This window comes from Staurois parvus, unplaced genomic scaffold (assembly GCF_062004578.1).
Source record: "Staurois parvus isolate SC_StPar_1 unplaced genomic scaffold, SC_StPar_1.0 ptg000097l, whole genome shotgun sequence".
NCBI lineage: Eukaryota > Metazoa > Chordata > Amphibia > Anura > Ranidae > Staurois > Staurois parvus.
This window is the reverse complement of record NW_028317893.1, coordinates 6012577-6032447: the sequence shown is the minus strand read 5'-3', so window position 1 is coordinate 6032447 and position 19871 is coordinate 6012577. Positions and strand designations below refer to the sequence as shown.

The 19871-nt window shown below is 46.7% G+C and overlaps 1 protein-coding gene across 6 annotated transcripts in view; it reads left to right on the top strand.

Moving 5' to 3' along the window:
• The first annotated feature begins 741 nt into the window (after positions 1 to 741).
• The window catches only part of SPIRE1 (spire type actin nucleation factor 1), a 272091-nt gene continuing 252961 nt past the window's right edge, over positions 742 to 19871 (top strand). For 3 of the 6 annotated variants that reach the window (XM_089671041.1, XM_089671038.1, XM_089671037.1), the window contains exon 1: positions 743 to 1153. In XM_089671041.1, coding sequence (XP_089527167.1) covers positions 895 to 1153 — 259 coding nt within the window. In that variant the 5' untranslated portion in view covers positions 743 to 894. Of the gene's footprint in view, positions 1154 to 19871 lie in introns of all 6 variants that reach the window. The other 3 variants (XM_089671042.1, XM_089671039.1, XM_089671043.1) reach the window with 2 other exon arrangements.

Genomic DNA, 19871 nt, shown 5'->3' with positions numbered 1-19871 from the left:
TCTGCAGTCCCTGAACATCTCCTGTATCATGTCTGCAGTCCCTGAACATCTCCTGTATCATGTCCGCAGTCTCTGACAGTCTCCGGTATCAGGTCCGCAGTCTCTGACCGTCTCCTGTCCGCAGTCTCTGACCGTCTCCGGTATCGGGTCCGCAGTCTCTGACCGTCTCCGGTATCAGGTCCGCAGTCTCTGACCGTCTCGTGTATCATGCCCATAGTCTTTGACTATCCTGTTGTGTGTCCACTGTCTCTGAGACTGAATATTTACTGAATTTTATTTACAGCCCTTTTGGTGATGGCAGGGCTGCACTTGAGGCCCCCCATATCAAGAAAATTGACCACCATTGCTATAGAAAGATATACTTTGTTCATTTATTATTTTAGAGGTTTACAACTTTAAGGTAGGGTGGTAAAACCTTGACTGAGCAGACTATATCTCCAGCCTCCTGGCTGTATGTGTGAACAAGCCCTGACGCTGCTGTGTGTACATCACCATCTGCTCCCCGTCTATCAATGGTGGGCAGCGTTGACAGATCGCACCTCTGTCATAGGCCTGTGTGAACGGGGCCCTGCGGTGTGATCCGGGCACACAGAATCATGGTTTCCTAGATCCAACAAAGGCTCGCTAGACGACACTGCTAAGGGTGACAATGAGCTGAGATGACAGACAGGCGGGGGGCGGGGACAGCACACGCCATGTGTCCATGGTTTTGACAGACAGACAACGGGTTGGCCCCGCCCCCAGCCGTGACGTTTCCCAGGATTGGACGTCACCGATCAGGGGCTTCCAGGCTCTGCTGGTCAGGCGGCCGGGGATGTTGATGTTGCCGCATTCTCCGCACACGAGAGGCGGGAGGAGCTCCGGGATGAGGTGCTCAGCGCACTGACCTCCGGGATGGCGGAGTCTCCGGCGAGCCCGGCCAGTGAGGCAGAGAGTGGGATCGGGACGGAGGACGAGTCCCTGTCTCTGGAGGAGATCCTGGATCTGTACAATCAGCCCATCAATGAGGAGCAGGCATGGGCTGTGTGCTTCCAGTGCTGTGCGGCTCTGCGGGCGGCCCCGGGCGACGGGAAACGGAGGAAGATTACCGGAGCCACCGAGATCCGTGTACGGAGGGATGGAGCTGTCATCGTCCGGGAGCGCCTCGGGACAGGTACGAGCTGTCATCACCCGGTGGTGTGTGAGCCAGCCATTCGCCCATCCGATGGCGGTGTGTGAGCCAGCCATTCGCCCATCCGATGGCGGTGTGTGAGCCAGCCATTCGCCCATCCGATGGCGGTGTGTGAGCCAGCCATTCGCCCATCCGATGGCGGTGTGTGAGCCAGCCATTCGCCCATCCGATGGCGGTGTGTGAGCCAGCCATTCGCCCATCCGATGGCGGTGTGTGAGCCAGCCATTCGCCCATCCGATGGCGGTGTGTGAGCCAGCCATTCGCCCATCCGTTGGCGGTGTGTGAGCCAGCCATTCGCCCATCCGTTGGCGGTGTTCGAGCCAGCCATTCGCCCATCCGATGGCGGTGTGTGAGCCAGCCATTCGCCCATCCGTTGGCGGTGTTCGAGCCAGCCATTCGCCCATCCGTTGGCGGTGTGTGAGCCAGCCATTCACCCATCCGTTGGCGGTGTTCGAGCCAGCCATTCACCCATCCGATGGCCTGTCATCACACATCGCCCACCTATGCCGCATTGCTGTACACTACGATGTAGACAGATCAGCCTGGATCCAGGGCTCACATCCCACATGTCAGGGAAACGACATGGAGGAGCCTTCCCTCCTGTCATCCATATCCCCAGGACAAAGCCTGGCACCGACCACACAGGAGGGATCACTGATCCCTATCACCTCCTATTATTTACCTTCTGATGTCACACTGCCCATTCATCCCATCCACAGGACCCTTCATTGTCACACCCCCACACCGGCCAATCACAGCCCATCCTCATCACACATCATCCCCATAACACTCAGCATTCTACTTCACCCACACTGGGAGCCCAGGGGTTAATCACACCAAAATCTGAACAGCAATATCTGGCATGACCGAACCCTACAATGTGTGTGCCAGGACAGCCTCCCTGTGTCTGACTACATGGTGTGTCACTACACATCATCTGCCTTTATTCTACGGGATAACATGCCTTTTATCACATGGGATAACATAACCATATGTATGACTAAATGGTGTGTCACTACACAGCACTACATATCATCTGCCTTTACTACACGGATAACATGCCTTTTATTACATGGGATAAGATAACCATATGTATGACTACATGGTGCGTCACTACACAGCACTACATATCATCTGCCTTTACTACATGGATAACATGCCTCTTATTACATGAGATAACATGCCTCTTATTACATGAGATAACATGCCTCTTATTACATGGGATAACATGCCTCTTATTACATGGGATAACATGCCTCTTATTACATGGGATAACATGCCTCTTATTACATGGGATAACATCTCTTTTTACTACATGGGATAACATGCCTTTATCACATGGGATAACATGCCTTTATCACATGGGATAACATAACCATGTGTATGACTATATGGTGCGTCACTACACATCATCTGCCTTTACTACATGGGATAACATGCCTTTTATTACATGAGCAACTTGCCTTTATCTCATGGGAGAGCATGCCTTTTATTACACGGGAGAACGTCTCCTTATTACACGGGAGAACATTTATTTTTATTTCAGGTACTTATATAGGGCCATCAATCTACGCAGTGCTTTACATATATATTGCACATTCATTATTACATGGGAGAACAAGCCCTTAGTACATGCATTATTCATTAAACAATACCTGGTGATCCTGCCATGAATGTCACTGCTCAGGCCTTCCTGTAGGGTGACAACGCTCTGTTGTTATCTCCCAGTTACTCTTATGTGTTGCCACCCTGTCGCATGCTCTTCCAGTAGTCTAAAGTAGCTGTGCTGAAGCTCGTTAGGCAGGTAAAGGGTTAAAAACTGCTAAGGCTGGAAACAAATGTATATTATAAAAGCTAGAAATGACAATTGTTTGCTATAGGAAATATGATTAACATATATGTAATTCCTTGCTTGGTGACTAGGAAGAAAATCTGATAATTAGGTTTCAGCGCTATGCAAGGAAAATATACTCAGTTCCCCAAACTAAAAGGGGATTGGCATTTCTTTATTGACATAGATGTAATGATTTTTTTAATTTGCACTTTTTGGTGATCCTGTGATTGGAGTCCTTGTTCAGGCACTTCCTGTTTTAGGGTGACAACGCTCCATCGCTGTCTTCCAGTTACCCTCATATATTGTCCCCCTGTCACATGCCCTTCCAGTCAGATCTATAAGTAGCCATGCCAAAGCTCATTGTTCAGACGTCCAGAGATGAGTAGAAAGCAGGAGCTGGACTCAAATCAATAGGAAAAGTCGTCCTAGGGTTCAGCAGATCTCATCAAAACAGGAACCCCCATCCAAAAAGTGGAGATCATCTAAGTTTTTAGAAATCCAAGTGTAGTTGAACCAAATTGAGCGCCTAGCAAATGCCTTAGGAGCACTTTTTTTTTTTTGTTTTTTTTTTTACATTTCCACTAGTGGCAACAAGAAAGCAAAAGGCATCCAACATGTTTTAGGGGTTGCAAATTCCCTTCATCAGGGCTCAAAACAATGTATCAAAGTGCGTAATGGACAAAACACAGCTCCTGGGCAAACCAGTCTCTGGCTGGAGATCTTTAGAAGAAGTAGTTGTGACAGCGTCAGCCGGAGAATGATGGCGCTCCCAAAAAAGTCAGACTTCTTAAGCTGCATTCACACTGGAGTGTTTTGTAGCTTGAAGTTTGAAGCTCCAAAAATGCTCAAACTTAAAAAAATCTATTATTCTCTATGGTGCCTGTTCATGCAAACATTGGAGCATAAGTCTCTGTAGACAAGTACCGCTCAGATCCGCATTCAGCTGTGGCGTATTTTAGCCTGTCATTGATTTTGGCAGCCTGCTGGCGGTGGGCTGTACACTGCACCGGTGCCTTGCAGGCGCCCGGAAATGACCACTTTTTAGGGACGGTTCCCACCACAATTTCTGTGTTCCAGATGCGTTTTTTGATGTGTTTTTCCTTCATCTCAATTCAGGACATGTGCATTCTGGTGTCTTTTAGATGTGCCCCCCCTTTCCTTCATCTCAATTCAGGACATGTGCATTCTGATGCATTTCTAATGCATTTTGCCATGTTCCAGACATGTTCTGCTTTTGTTGACTCCCCTAGAATGCACTGCACTGGTGTGAACTAGAGCCATTGGAATCTATGGTAAACACTGGCCATGCATTTCTGATGCAGAATAGAAACGTACTGAACGCATCTGGTGTGAACCAGCGATTACCTTGTGTTCACACTAGCCCGCTGGTTGCTGGTACAGGGATCGAACCTGTTCCTGCACTTGTAACCACCCACAGCCGAATCGCGCTGCTCTTGTGAGATGCTCATGGCTGCCATTCATTCTGACTTTAAAAAACCAATTGTTCTCTATGGTGCCTGTTCACACCCGATCACAGGAATTTGATTTTTTTAAAGCGGAGTTCCACCCTTTTTTTAATGTCCCTCCGGTAACACTGTTCCTGTGGTGTGCAGCACGATTAGGATAATCATATATTTTTTAAATATTGTAAATACTTTTAAATCATGTGCAAAGACTGCACTTCCAATCCCGGCCGCCTAGGCGATGACGTATGAAGGCAATTTGCAAAGTCTCCTGGGATGTCGGGTCTTTTATCCCAGGAGTCCTAGTTGCTGACTATCGCGTTAATTGAAAACTGGAAATCACGTGAATGGGAGGAGTTTGACGCCATTTTACTGCAGTCCTATCTGTGCGGATTTTGCTGGGCAATGTGAGTTTACATGCAGAGTGTGTGTATTGCGCGATCTGTGAATGTAATTTCTAACATTGTTATGGCAACCTGTTGTATACAAATTGCGCTGAGCAATGTCATTACTGCGCAGGTGCAAGATCGAGTGGTGCATGCTGGGATAGCCAGTAGCACCAATTCCAGGAAATATAGACTTGTGGGCTTCAGATGCCCACTTCCGTCATGGCGCCTGCCTGCTTCCGAGATCAAGGTAAACTTTTACTTACCAAATATACCAAAAAACTTTACCCATTTATTGTTAAAGAATAAACAATGCTGGGTCAGCTTTTAAAATAAATGTGTTATGGGGACTGGAGCTCCGCTTATAAGGCTGGCGAATACATTATACAATTTTCTTGAGAATTTTGCTTTAGATTGACCAAAAACCATATAATAGGAGGTCAAACCTAAACAACACTTTCAGTTGTATCCAATTAGGTAGGCCCTTGTACTACATAGTTAAAGGTAAATCTAAAGGAAATTGAACAGAAAATTGTATAGTGTATGGCCAGCCTAAGTTTGAGCATTTTTGGAGCTTCATGCTACAAAACGCTCAAGTGTGAATGCAGCTACAGGCTGGCTATACGCTATACAATTTTCTGTCCAATTTCTTTTTAGCATGAAGCTCCAAAAATGCTCAAACTTAAAAGCAGAGCTCCAGTCCCCATAACAAATTTATTTTAAAAGCCGACCTAGTATTGTATAGTGTATGGCCAGCCTTAGACTCTACAGGTTAAACTGCCTGTGTGGAGTAGGCCTTAGAGCTGATTGTGCAGGAAGCCCACCTGAGCAATGACATGCAGTTACCGCTCGAGTGCCCCTATGTACACAAGAAGTGGCTGCAAAGAGGCTGCAGGAGATCAGCAGCACTGAGATACAAAAACAAGTTAAAAAAAAAAAAAAAAGTAGTTTCTAAAAATAGAAATGCCAATTGTTAGATACACAGTGCTTTAACAGACTAAATGTGATTAAAGTAGATGTAATCCCCAATTGAATGACAAGGGGAGAAAATCCTGTTAATATTCTGGTGCCCGGGCTATGGAGGAGGAATAATAATCTCCGGCTCCCCTAACAAAGAGATTGCTATTTATTGATGGGGATGATGTTTATTTTGATGATGTTTATTTTGTATCTCTGCTTGACAAGGAGAAGTGTTCCTCACTAATAGATTGACTGATCAGCAACTAAAATCCATTTGTGTACGCAGCGCTTTTGAGGTTTGATGATGAGCTGGCTTTGTGTGGCCATTGGCTGACACGGGGAATAGAAGGATGTTTGGATGGAGTATGTGGGATTAGGTGCTGTCATTATTAAAGCAGGTCTATTGTTCTGTGATGAGATGGATGGGGTAGTGTGGGGTGTTGGACATCAGAGCTCCTTGTGTTGGCTGCATCGGCCTGCACCGTTTTCCTCGCCTGATCTGAGTGTTGTGTATGTGCAGCATTGCCTGTAGTAGTTGTTGTAGGCAAGATACACATGAACGGAGATCATCCATAACACATCGGTTGTGTCTGCCTGGCACCTAAGGGGTACATGGCCGGATCAAGCATACAACGCGCCCATCTGTTTACACTACACATCATTATTATTATTATTTCAGGTACTTATATAGCGCCATCAGTTTACGCAGCGCTCTACATATATATTGCATATTCACATCGGTCCCTAACCCTCAATCTAAGGTCCCTACCTCACATTCATACATACACATACTAGGGCCAATTTAGACAGGATCCAATTAACTTACCACCATGTCTTTGGAGTGTGGGAGGAAACCGGAGTACCCGGAGGAAACCCGCACAGGGAGAACATGCAAACTCCATATCTCTAACCTGTGTAGATGACAGCAGAGGTCTGGCGTGCTACAAGACCAACGCAGATGCTGTGAAATGCCAGTTGACAGCACATTATGTGAAGTAAATGAGATGGAAGGATTTCATGATTTAGGGAGGAAAGCCGTGTTTTCTGATCAGCCTTCTTTAGCGAGGACGCAGCGGCGTGGCTGTCGATTGGCGCTGGTCTGGCATGAAATCGTCGATTCTCCATGCGCTCTGCACCAAATTCTTCAGGATGTTGCTGGATTATGGAAAGTCCAAGGATCAGGAGAGTTATGCAGCGCTCTTGTGACTAAGCTCTAAGTACACAATTAGGTTTTCTTTATCAAATGTTAGGCCAGTTAAAGGCAGAGCTATTCTTAGTCGCTTTTCAGAGAGAAAGCAATGCTTTATTTACTCATTTTATCCTTCTGTCCTGAGGAACTCTATTTTTTTATTTTTTTTTAAATTTGCGGGGCTGCTCATCCAGCGAAACTGCATGTATATTTGTTGTGTGCGCATTAAGCAGCGTTCACTTGTGAGTTTTAGGCCTCATTCACATTTGCGGATAGGGCCATTTGGGATTATCCGCTGGAGAGCCAGTGCTGTTCCCTGCGATTAGCTGCGGGCAGGAATCCCCATTGCAAGCAATGGAGACTTGACAGGTCCCGCAGCTCTTCTCAGCTCATGCAGCGATTACCTGTGGATGATCAGCTCTGGACGCAGTGCTGTCAGGCTGTCATTGCTTCCTGCGTGCAGCTAATCGCAGGATCCCTACTGAGTCTCTGGCAGGTAGTGGCAAATGGCCTCATTGGCAAGTGTGAATGGGGCAGTAGCGATTATTTTTCCTTTACTTTTGTTGATTTTTTTCACACAATGTATGAAACTGTGGCTGTTGTGACAATGGGGCAAGAATCAATGTTCTTAAGATGGAAGGCAAGTCAAATTCTAACTAAGTTTAAATCTACTCTTTCCCCCCCCCCCCCCATCCTAAGCCTCTTCTATCTACCTTGTAAAAAGAAAGATGCGTATACTTAGCTATTCTGATGTCGGTCCAGTCACATGATCAGGTCCCAGCGCCAGCTTCAGACTTTAGAGAGGCCGAACTGTGGCCATTGGGAGAAGAAAATGTCCTGGCAACAGTGGGAGTAAACAATTCTTCATCATTGGTATTAATGGGAGATCTCGTGCCCCATCACTGGTATCAATGGGAAGAAAAGTTTCCCATTGTTGGTGTCAGTGGGAGGAATAGTTTCCCATTGTTGGTGTCAGTGGGAGGAATAGTTTCCCATTGTTGGTGTCAGTGGGAGGAATAGTTTCCCATTGTTGGTGTCAGTGGGAGGAATAGTTTCCCATTGTTGGTGTCAGTGGGAGGAATAGTTTCCCATTGTTGGTGTCAGTGGGAGGAATAGTTTCCCATTGTTGGTGTCAGTGGGAGGAATAGTTTCCCATTGTTGGTGTCAGTGGGAGGAATAGTTTCCCATTGTTGGTGTCAGTGGGAGGAATAGTTTCCCATTGTTGGTGTCAGTGGGAGGAATAGTTTCCCATTGTTGGTGTCAGTGGGAGGAATAGTTTCCCATTGTTGGTGTCAGTGGGAGGAATAGTTTCCCATTGTTGGTGTCAGTGGGAGGAATAGTTTCCCATTGTTGGTGTCAGTGGGAGGAATAGTTTCCCATTGTTGATGTCAGTGGGAGGAATAGTTTCCCATTGTTGGTGTCAGTGGGAGGAATAGTTTCCCATTGTTGGTGTCAGTGGGAGGAATAGTTTCCCATTGTTGGTGTCAGTGGGAGGAATAGTTTCCCATTGTTGGTGTCAGTGTGAGGAATAGTTTCCCATTGTTGGTGTCAGTGTGAGGAATAGTTTCCCATTGGTGGTGTCAGTGGGAGGAATAGTTTCCCATTGTTGGTGTCAGTGGGAGGAATAGTTTCCCATTGTTGGTGTCAGTGGGAGGAATAGTTTCCCATTGGTGGTGTCAGTGGGAGGAATAGTTTCCCATTGGTGGTGTCAGTGGGAGGAATAGTTTCCCATTGGTGGTGTCAGTGGGAGGAATAGTTTCCCATTGGTGGTGTCAGTGGGAGGAATAGTTTCCCATTGGTGGTGTCAGTGGGAGGAATAGTTTCCCATTGGTGGTGTCAGTGGGAGGAATAGTTTCCCATTGGTGGTGTCAGTGGGAGGAATAGTTTCCCATTGTGTCAGTGGGAGGAATAGTTTCCCATTGTGTCAGTGGGAGGAATAGTTTCCCATTGTGTCAGTGGGAGGAATAGTTTCCCATTGTGTCAGTGGGAGGAATAGTTTCCCATTGTGTCAGTGGGAGGAATAGTTTCCCATTGTGTCAGTGGGAGGAATAGTTTCCCATTGTGTCAGTGGGAGGAATAGTTTCCCATTGTTGGTGTCAGTGGGAGGAATAGTTTCCCATTGTTGGTGTCAGTGGGAAGAATAGTTTCCCATTGTTGGTGTCAGTGGGAAGAATAGTTTCCCATTGTTGGTGTCAGTGGGAAGAATAGTTTCCCATTGTTGGTGTCAGTGGGAAGAATAGTTTCCCATTGTTGGTGTCAGTGGGAAGAATAGTTTCCCATCGTTGGTGTCAGTGGGAGGAATAGCGCCCCATCGTTGGTGTCAGTGGGAGGAATAGCGCCCCATCGTTGGTGTCAGTGGGAGGAATAGCGCCCCATCGTTGGTGTCAGTGGGAGGAATAGCGCCCCATCGTTGGTGTCAGTGGGAGGAATAGCGCCCCATCGTTGGTGTCAGTGGGAGGAATGGCGCCCCATCGTTGGTGTCAGTGGGAGGAATGGCGCCCCATCGTTGGTGTCAGTGGGAGGAATGGCGCCCCATCGTTGGCGTCAGTGGGAGGAATGGCGCCCCATCGTTGGCGTCAGTGGGAGGAATGGCGCCCCATCGTTGGCGTCAGTGGGAGGAATGGCGCCCCATCGTTGGCGTCAGTGGGAGGAATGGCGCCCCATCGTTGGCGTCAGTGGGAGGAATGGCGCCCCATCGTTGGCGTCAGTGGGAGGAATGGCGCCCCATCGTTGGCGTCAGTGGGAGGAATGGCGCCCCATCGTTGGCGTCAGTGGGAGGAATGGCGCCCCATCATTGGCGTCAGTGGGAGGAATGGCGCCCCATCATTGGCGTCAGTGGGAGGAATGGCGCCCCATCATTGGCGTCAGTGGGAGGAATGGCGCCCCATCATTGGCGTCAGTGGGAGGAATGGCGCCCCATCATTGGCGTCAGTGGGGGGAATGGCGCCTCATCATTGGTGTCAGTGGGGGGAATGGCGCCCCATCATTGGTGTCAATGCAAGGAATGGCGCCCCATCATTGGTGTCAGTGGGGGGAATGGCGCCCCATCGTTGGTGTCAGTGGGGGGAATGGCGCCCCATCGTTGGTGTCAGTGGGAGGAATGGCGCCCCATCGTTGGTGTCAGTGGGAGGAATGGCGCCCCATCGTTGGCGTCAGTGGGAGGAATGGCGCCCCATCGTTGGCGTCAGTGGGAGGAATGGCGCCCCATCGTTGGCGTCAGTGGGAGGAATGGCGCCCCATCGTTGGCGTCAGTGGGAGGAATGGCGCCCCATCGTTGGCGTCAGTGGGAGGAATGGCGCCCCATCGTTGGCGTCAGTGGGAGGAATGGCGCCCCATCGTTGGCGTCAGTGGGAGGAATGGCGCCCCATCATTGGCGTCAGTGGGAGGAATGGCGCCCCATCATTGGCGTCAGTGGGAGGAATGGCGCCCCATCATTGGCGTCAGTGGGAGGAATGGCGCCCCATCATTGGCGTCAGTGGGAGGAATGGCGCCCCATCATTGGCGTCAGTGGGAGGAATGGCGCCCCATCATTGGCGTCAGTGGGAGGAATGGCGCCCCATCATTGGCGTCAGTGGGAGGAATGGCGCCCCATCATTGGCGTCAGTGGGGGGAATGGCGCCTCATCATTGGTGTCAGTGGGGGGAATGGCGCCCCATCATTGGTGTCAATGCAAGGAATGGCGCCCCATCATTGGTGTCAGTGGGGGGAATGGCGCCCCATCATTGGTGTCAGTGGGGGGAATGGCGCCCCATCATTGGTGTCAGTGGGGGGAATGGCGCCTCATCATTGGTGTCAGTGGGGGGAATGGCGCCCCATCATTGGTGTCAGTGGGGGGAATGGCGCCCCATCATTGGTGTCAGTGGGGGGAATGGCGCCTCATCATTGGTGTCAGTGGGGGGAATGGCGCCTCATCATTGGTGTCAGTGGGGGGAATGGCGCCCCATCATTGGTGTCAGTGGGAGGAATAGTGCTCCATTGTTGTTGTCGGTGGTGGAGACTATGCCCCACTGTTGCTGATGGAGGGAATAATGCCCCATGGGCCAGGTAAAAGCAAGCAAAGGGCCGCATCCAGCCCCTGTGCTGCAGTTTGGAGACCACTGGTGTAGAGGAAGGGCAGCCAACAAAGAATGCCACATAGTAAGCCTATGGGTGACGTGATCACAAAGGCTCTGCGGCCTCCTCTTCACTGAAGCTGGCACTGGAGCGATCATCTGACCAGAGCGACTTCAGAATAGGTAAGCATAGCCATCTTTCCTTTTGAGGGCCATTCTCACCAGATGCAGAGGGATTGTGTAGGGCAATTATTACAGCACAGACCAACCGCATACAAGGCAAAGTGCCTGGTTCACAGCAGTGTGTTGCAGTGGTATGTAGACGTGATGCAATGAGAAGTAGTGCATACGCCACTTCAGTGTCGCACAGTGTGAGGTACCGCGCGGTAACCAATTGTACATTATGAAATGTCTCTGTGAAAGTTCAGTAAAGTTCATTTAAAGACAGGAACAGTGTACAGTGCAGTGAACCTGGCAGACCACATCACAAATCAGCCGCTGAGTTACAACGTGGTGGCTGGTGTGAATGGACCCTTACAGGGTAGATAGAATAGGCTTGGAATGGGGGTGGGAGTAGATCTAGGCTTTGTTGGGTTTTCACTTGTCTTCCACTGTGAAGGCATAGTCCACCTTTTGCAACATAATAAACTAACCAAAATGAATACAAAAAATGTGCATTTGTTAGATGTTTGAATTGGTCTGTGGGGCATTGCAACTGTGATCATGGGGTTGCAGATGCAATGCTCAGGCTCCTGCATTGTTTACATCCCAGCATCATATGGGGGTATAGACTGTCAGCTATGGGGCTGGAGTAAGTAATCGGTGAACTGCAATGCACTTGTTCTGGCACAATCTGGGTTTCTCTCCCGCGGTGGAAGATGGGACTTGTAGTCTTCCCATTCACGGATACTTGTGAATGAATGATGCAGCTGTGAGGGCAAGCCACACACAAACCCTAATCTCAAACAACATGAAGTTGGTTCATGGAGAAGCACCCTTTGATTTAGATAAGTGTGGGGGGTTGGGAAATACAACAATGTTTCCTGGTACCCCCTAATAATGGGCGTAACCTGAAACATGATCCCAAAAGTGGGCAGCACAGTGGCTAAATGGTTAGCACTTCCGCCTGGCAGCACTAGCGTTGGTTCGAATCCCAGCCACAGCACCACCTGCCTGGAGTTTGCATGTTCTCCCTGTGCCTGCGTGGGTTTTTTCTGGGTGCTCCGGTTTCCTCCCACACTCCAAAAAACATGCTGGTAGGTTCATTGGACCCGGTCTAAATTGGCCCTAGTATGTGTATGTATGAATGTAAGTTAGGGACCTTAGATTGTACACCCCCTGAGGGTTAGGGGACTGATGTGAATGTAATATATATATATTTTTTTATTGTGTATGTAAAGCGCTGCATACATTGACGGCGCTCTATAAGTACCTGAAATATATATATAAAAGTGGACTATGCCTTTCAGGCGTTTTCTCTTCTGGTCAAATGTTTGTAGGTTTTTTTGTTTTTTTTTTTCTCTTAGGATTGAATGTTCTTAGGGTATCAGGGATAAATACCATGTACATTTTTGAGTTAAAATGACTCATGTGGTATTTATCCCAAAAGTAGTCCATTCACAAAAAAACATTATTTACTGAATTCGCTAAAAATATATATTCTGTGATATCACTGTATGGCTGTTTTAGAACTGTGAAAATAGTGTACTTTCACGAACAGAATGATCTCCCTCTGCTGAAATGTTACAATTTTTTTTCATTCCTGATCTGGAGGGCAAAGCATTTCCACACTGATGCATTGTATACTTTTAACGTACTGGACAGTGCAGCTTCTCATTGTTATTTTGTACATTTTTTACATTTTGTACAATACCGACTGCCTCACAGCAGGTTATGAATAATGAATGTGCGTTCTTCAGTGAATTGACTAATAAGAAGTGTATGTGTGTGTATATATAATCTATATCTCACACGCACTGCTCAAAAAAATTAAAGGAACACTTTTTAATCAGAGTCTAGCATCAAGTCATTTAAACTCCTTGGACATTGATCTGGTCAGTTAAGTAGCAGATTGGGTTGTTAATCGGTTTCAGTTGCTTTGCTGTTAATGAAATTAACAAGTGTACTAGATGGCATTAATATGTGCCATTTCCATAAGGTTTGCCGTGTCTTCCAGCACAGTCTCAAGATCATGGAGGAGATTCCAGGAGACAGGCAGTTACTCCAGGAGAGCTGGACAGGGCTGTAGAAGGTCCTTAACCCATCAGAATGACTGGTATCTGCTCCTTTGTGCCAGGAGGAACAGGATGAGCACTGCCAGAGCCCTACAAAATGACTTCCAGCAGGCCACTGGTGTGAATATCTCTGACCAAACAATCAGAAACAGACTTTGAGGGTGGCCTGAGGGACCAATGTCCTCTGGTGGACCCTGTGCTCACTACCCATTACCATAGAGGTCGATTGGCAGTTGCCATTGAACACCAAAATTGGCACGTCCACCACTGGCGTCCTGTGCTTTTCACAGATTAGAGCAGGTTCACCCTGAGCACATGTGACAGACAAGAAAGGGTCTCTAGAATGTTATGCTGCCTTCAACATCGTTCAGCATGACCTTTTTGGTGGTGGGTCAGTGATGGTCTGGGGAGGCATATTCATGGAGGTACGCACAGGCCTTTACAGGGTAGATAATAGCACCCTGACTGCCATTAGGTATTGTGATGAAATCCTTGAACCCATTGTCAGACCCAACACTGGTGCAGTGGGGCCTGGCTTCCTCCTGGTGCACAACAATGCCCGGCCTCATGTGGTGAGAGTATGCAGACAGTTCCTGGAGGATGAAGGAATTGATACCAATAAATGGCCCCCATGCTCACCTGACCTAAATCCAATAGGACACCTCTGGGATATCATGTTTCGGTCCATCCAACACCACCAGGTTGCACCTCAGACTGTCCAGGAGCTCAATGATGCCCTGGTCCAGATCTGGGAGGAGATAGACCACGGATGATATCCTGGGGTCATTAGGAGCATGCCCAACATTGTCATGCATACAAGCACATGGAGGCCATACAAACTACTGAGTACCATTTTGAATTGCTGCAATGAAATTTCAGCAAAATAAACTAGCCTGCTGTATTATTTTTTCACTTTGAATTTCGGGGTGTCTTTGAAATTGTTTCTCTGTAGGTTGATAATTTTCATTTCCATCAAACGATGGGGCATCCTTACATTCCTAACACATTACCCCGTCCATATCTGTATAGATGTCCAGCATGATATTTTTCCCTATTGAGATCTGATGTGTTTTCAAAGTGTTCCTTTATTTTTTTTTTTTGAGCAGTGTATATATACACAGTATTGGCAAAAGTATTGGGACACCCCTCCAAATCATTTTAATAAGGTGTTCCAATCACGTCCATGGCCACAATTGTATAAAATCAAGCACCTAGGCATGCACGTTTTGCATTAGCGTTTAGCTGCGTTTTTTCATGTTTTGTATTTTTTTAGCTTTTGTTTTTTTTTTTTTTTTGGTCAAAAAACCATCCAAAAACGCTTTTTTTTTCAACGTCAGAGCGTTTTTACAGCTAAAAAACTCTAGAAACCCACTAGTCCTGGGTTTATTTTTCCAGCCAAAAAACGTTAATTACAGTCTATGTGTGTATGGACACATAGGATAACATGCTGGGGAGTTTACTGGCTGTAGAAAAAAACGTCTAAAGCAGTGCGTTTTGAACACAGTGCAGGAAATATGTGGGGTTTCCCACACCATGTTCTGGTGTGAACGGGCACTTAGGCTAGGTTCACACCTATGAAGTTTGCGTTTGATCCGTTTCTGCAGTGGTTTTTGTGGTGTGTTTTTTTTTTTTTTTGTTTTTTTTTTTTGCACATTATTATTATTATTATACAGTATTTATAAAGCACCAATAGTTCGCTCAGCGCTGTACATTACAAAGGGGGACAGAACATGTGACAGAACAATACCAATACAATGCAAAACATGAGGGGATTGAGGGCCTGCTCTTTCGAGCTTACAATCTAGGAGGGAGGGGATGGTGGCACAGGAGGAGAAAGCTGTGGGGGATGGAGTGGTAGGAAGAGTGGAGGAGGTCAGCAAGTTAGCAGGGGGTAGGGTAGGCTTCCCTGAAGAGGTGGGTTTTCAGGGTGCGCCTAAAGAAGAGGAGAGTAGGTGATGATAATCTGATGGGTTGGGGCAGGGAGTTCCAGAGGATGGGTGACACCCTGGAGAAGTTCTGGAGGCGGGCATGGGAGGAGGAGACCAGGGAACTAGAGAGAAGGAGGTCTTGTGAGGAGCGGAGTGTGCGTGATGGGTGGTACTTGGATATTAGGTCTGTGATGTAGTTTGGGGCAGTATGGTAGACAGCTTTGTACGTCAGTGTTAGGATTTTGAATTTGATCCGTTGCGCAATCGGAAGCCAGTGAAGGGATTGGCGGGGGGGTGGCGGAAACGGAGCGGTTGGTAAGGTGCATGAGTCTGGCAGCCGTATTCAGGATTGACTGAAGCGGGGATAGCCAGCGGCAAGGCAGGCCAGTAAGGAGGGAGTTGCAGTAATCGAGTCGTGATATGATGGAGTAGATGAGCTGTTTAATGGTTTCTGGGGTTAGGAACGTGCAGATTTTGGCGATGTTGCAGAGGTGGAGTCTGCATGAGTTTATTAAAGATTGGACTTGGGGCTGGAAGGATAGGTTGGAGTCCAGAATGACACCAAGTACTCTGGCCTGCTGGGCGGGTTTGATGGTGGCGTTGTTGGACATGATGGAGAAGTCAATGGGGGGTGGGGTCCGGGCTGGGGGGGGAAGACAAGAAACTCGGTTTGCAAATGTGTTTTTGAAATGTTTTTTTATGCTTCTTTCATTTTTTTTTTCCAACTTGTTGCTGGACAGATTAAAATGCAAAACGATTCAAAAACACACGACATGCATTTCTGCAGCATCTCCATTGAAGTCTGTTGAACCAAAAACCTAGACTTTGGTATTTCACAGGGTGACTGTAACATTCCCTATTAAGTGTTACAAAAAAAAAAATTTGTAAGGGTATTATTTGCAACTTTTGCCTGTATGCTGACACATCTGTACAGCCATTTTTTTTTTGTAAATATACCCCTTTCTGTACCACGTCTTGTCATACACCATGTAAACTTTGCTATAGATATCTCAAGTCTTTGGGTACCTACCTTTTTGTATCTACAAGATACAGCAATTTTCCAACAACTGGGAGATTTCCTTCTTTTTTTTTTTTTTTTCCTGTCTTAATGGAATTTCCCTCGAGTATATGGGTTGTAGTAGTAAAGAGGTAAAGAGGAGAGTGCTGTAGAGTGGTGAAAAATGTGCTGTCAGGTATCCTCCAGCCTAGTCGATAATGTTCATCAAGAGCTTTGGTGACTGTAATTGGTTTATGGAAAGTAAACCTTTCACTGCGGAGCCAGAAGAAGCTGCTACTATGCCCGTGTCTGTGAAAACGCTCACGCTTCCATTGTATCAAAAGCAAAAAGATGGCACGCTGTGATTTCAACATCTTGTAAAACTTTATTGTTCCAGACAGTTACACAGAAACCATAGCAGGCAGCGCAAGGAATTGATGTGTTTCTCTGTGCGTCCATGTCCTGGTAGCTCACCAGAAAACAGGTACTTCAGCATATGAGGGAACATCTAACACTTCCTCCTGCTTCCTATGATGTAGTGCTTGGTACCTGAGCACCAATTGTCAGACCCCTGCCCTATCACGTGGAGCATTTGCAGCCCTGAACAAATTTAGACAGAAATTATCAGAGTAAACATTTGTCAACAGTGAACGTGCAAACAGGAGGAGGGAGCACTGTCCAATCAGCAGGTGAGGGTGTGCTTTAAACATCAAAATAGCAAGAAGGGTGTAGCAGTCTTGTGCATTACCTTTAAAACCTTAGTTTTTAAAAGTAATTCCCAAGGCTGTTGCACCCTTCTTGCTATTTTGTCATTTAGAGCCAACCTGTGGCCCTTGGGCCAAATGATGCCCTTTGCCTGCCTTTATCTGGCCCTTGAGGCACTCTTTCTTCAACAAGGAGACACTATTCCTTTAGCAAATGCCAACAGCAGGGTACTATTTTTCCCACTAATACGAACAACCAGGCACTATTGCTAGAACTAATACCAATGATGGGGCTTTATTCCTCCCACTAATACTGACAATTGGGGAACTGTTCCTTTCCTACCACTAATATCAATGATGGGGCATTATTCCTCCTCATAATACTGACAACTGGGGAACTATTCCTACCACTAATACCAATGATGGAGGATTATTCCTCCCACTAATAACAACGAGGCACTATTCCTATCACTAATACCAATGATGGAGCATTATTCCTCCCACTAATGCTGACAACTGGGGAACTATTCCTACCACTAATACCAATGATGGGGCATTATTCCTCCCACTAATAATAAATGGGGAACTATTCCTACCACTAATACCAATGATGGAGCATTATTCCTCCCACTAATAATGAGGCACGATTCCTACCACTAATACCAATGATGGAGTATTATTCCTCCCACTAATAATAACAAGGCACGATTCCCATCACTAATACTAATGATGGGGCATTATTCCTCCCACCAATAATGAGGCACGATTCCTATCACTAATACCAATGATGGGGCATTATTGCTCCCACTAATAACAATGAGGTACGGTTCCTATCACTATTACTAATGATGGGGCATTATTCCTCCTATGCATACTAACAACTGGGTAACTATTCCTACCACTAATACCAATGATGGGACATTATTCTTCCCACCAATAATAACAACAATGGGGCACTATTCCTAGTACTATTACCAATGATGGGGCACAATTTATTCTACCATTATCGATGGGAGTCCTCCTTCTGACCACAGGCGGTGTGTCATTTTTGACTGGCATTGTTTACTCCCAATGATGTTGGGACATTTTTCTACCCCCATTGGCCCCCTAAAGTCTGAAGGACTGTTAACTGGCCATTTATTTAGAAAGTTTGGAGACCCCTGAATTAGAGACAAGGATTTCCCCAGTCGGTATAGGGCAGCAAAATCTGGAGCACAGCCTGTTCCTGTATTGAAGATTATGGCCATCAAGCCCCTTGCCTGTAGAGCTGCCTGCGTCTCCACACATGTTGTTTTTTGTTTTTGTTTTGTTGGTTGGGAATTATTGACCAAACTGCATCTCTACAATGGAGTTCAGTGCCATGGCAGAGCTGTCTGGCAGGATTGCCTGATTCACAATACAGGCTGAAAAGTTTTCTTGGAAGATTAAACACTTCCGATATAGGTATTTATTTGTTTTATTCCTGGAGTTTGGCTTGGATGTGGTTTGCATTTTCTGTGGAGCCAAGTCGCTCTGTAAATCACACCAAAGTAGCACAAGACCCTTTCCCGGCTGCTCTGCAGTCAGGCACCATTGGAAGCAATGTTATTTCCACTGTCATGCGATTCAGTGCAACCCAAGTTGCAAATGAAAGCGCATCAGTGTAAACTAGGCTTTAGGCATATTTCATACAAGCATTTTTTTAAAATACGTGATACATGAGCAACCGTTTATTCAAAACACGTAGGTATGGTGTGTCTGACCTTTTCCTGTCATGCTTGTTGTCAATCAGGTCCAAATTCTTCCTTTTTAAAGAAAAAATGTTGAATATTTTTAGAAAGTATGTGTTTAAGTAGCTGTTGCTAATTTTTTTTTCCCTATTACCTGTTTGTACATACTTACTCTACCTTATTTTTTGTTACTGCATGAAATATAGAGATTTGGTAGCACCCTGCTTGTTGGCTATCCTATAGACTTGCCTAATGAAAAGAAGCAGTAAGGCACAATTTTTTTTATTATTTGGCCACATTCAAATGGGGCGGACTTTGTTATGATCAGCAGGGGATCTGTGCATTGATTCCTCCGCGCTGTTTAGAGCAGAGCGAGACAGGTCCATGTCCAGGGGCGGACTGACAACTCATGGGGCCCCTGGGCAATAGGGGATCATGGGGCCCCTGTGTCCTTGCCCAAACTCAAAAAAAGCCTATGAAAAAGGTACCAGGGGCATCTCATGGGGCCCCATACTGACCCTGGGCCCTCGGGCAGTGCCAGAGTTTCCAAATGGTCAGTCCACCCCTGTCCATGTCTGCTCAGTTTATCTAGAGCTGTCAGAGACCACTGTGCTATATGGACCGGCAGGTGGAAATGGACTCCACTGTCTGTTTACACCTGACAGCCCCTCCTGTCCACTTAAGCAGAGGGGGATAAATCTCTCTTCCTTTTTTTTTTTTTTTCTTCTTGTTGACCTGATCAGACTGAAGTCCGTTTTACACCCACTGGTCCACAGGGGTGAATGAAGGGTCTAATTAGGTCCGCCTGAAGAACTGACAGGTGGACCTGAACAGACTCTTCATCTGAAAGGGGCCTTACAAATCAAAAAGAAGACCATGAGTGTGAAATTGGCATATAAAACTAACCTTCCATGCACTTTAAATAACTTCACACAGAAGTATGTTTTTGTAAAACCTACTGGACCCATTCAGACTTTCTTTGCCGTAACAAGCAATAAACCAAATGTTATAACACAGATTATGGCAGTGCAAAGCAACACATCGATGGTAATTGATTTTAAATGGCACCCAATGCCCCTAGCCAAGCACTTGCATCGTAGTGCACATGATGCACAGACGTGAACCAAAATCAGCAAATGTCCCCAAGCCACTATCCACACTTAGCATGTGTCCAGGCGCTTTTGGTGTGTGTGTGTGTTTTTTTTTTTTTTTCCGGAGCACAATTGCATGTTTTAGGCCCCACA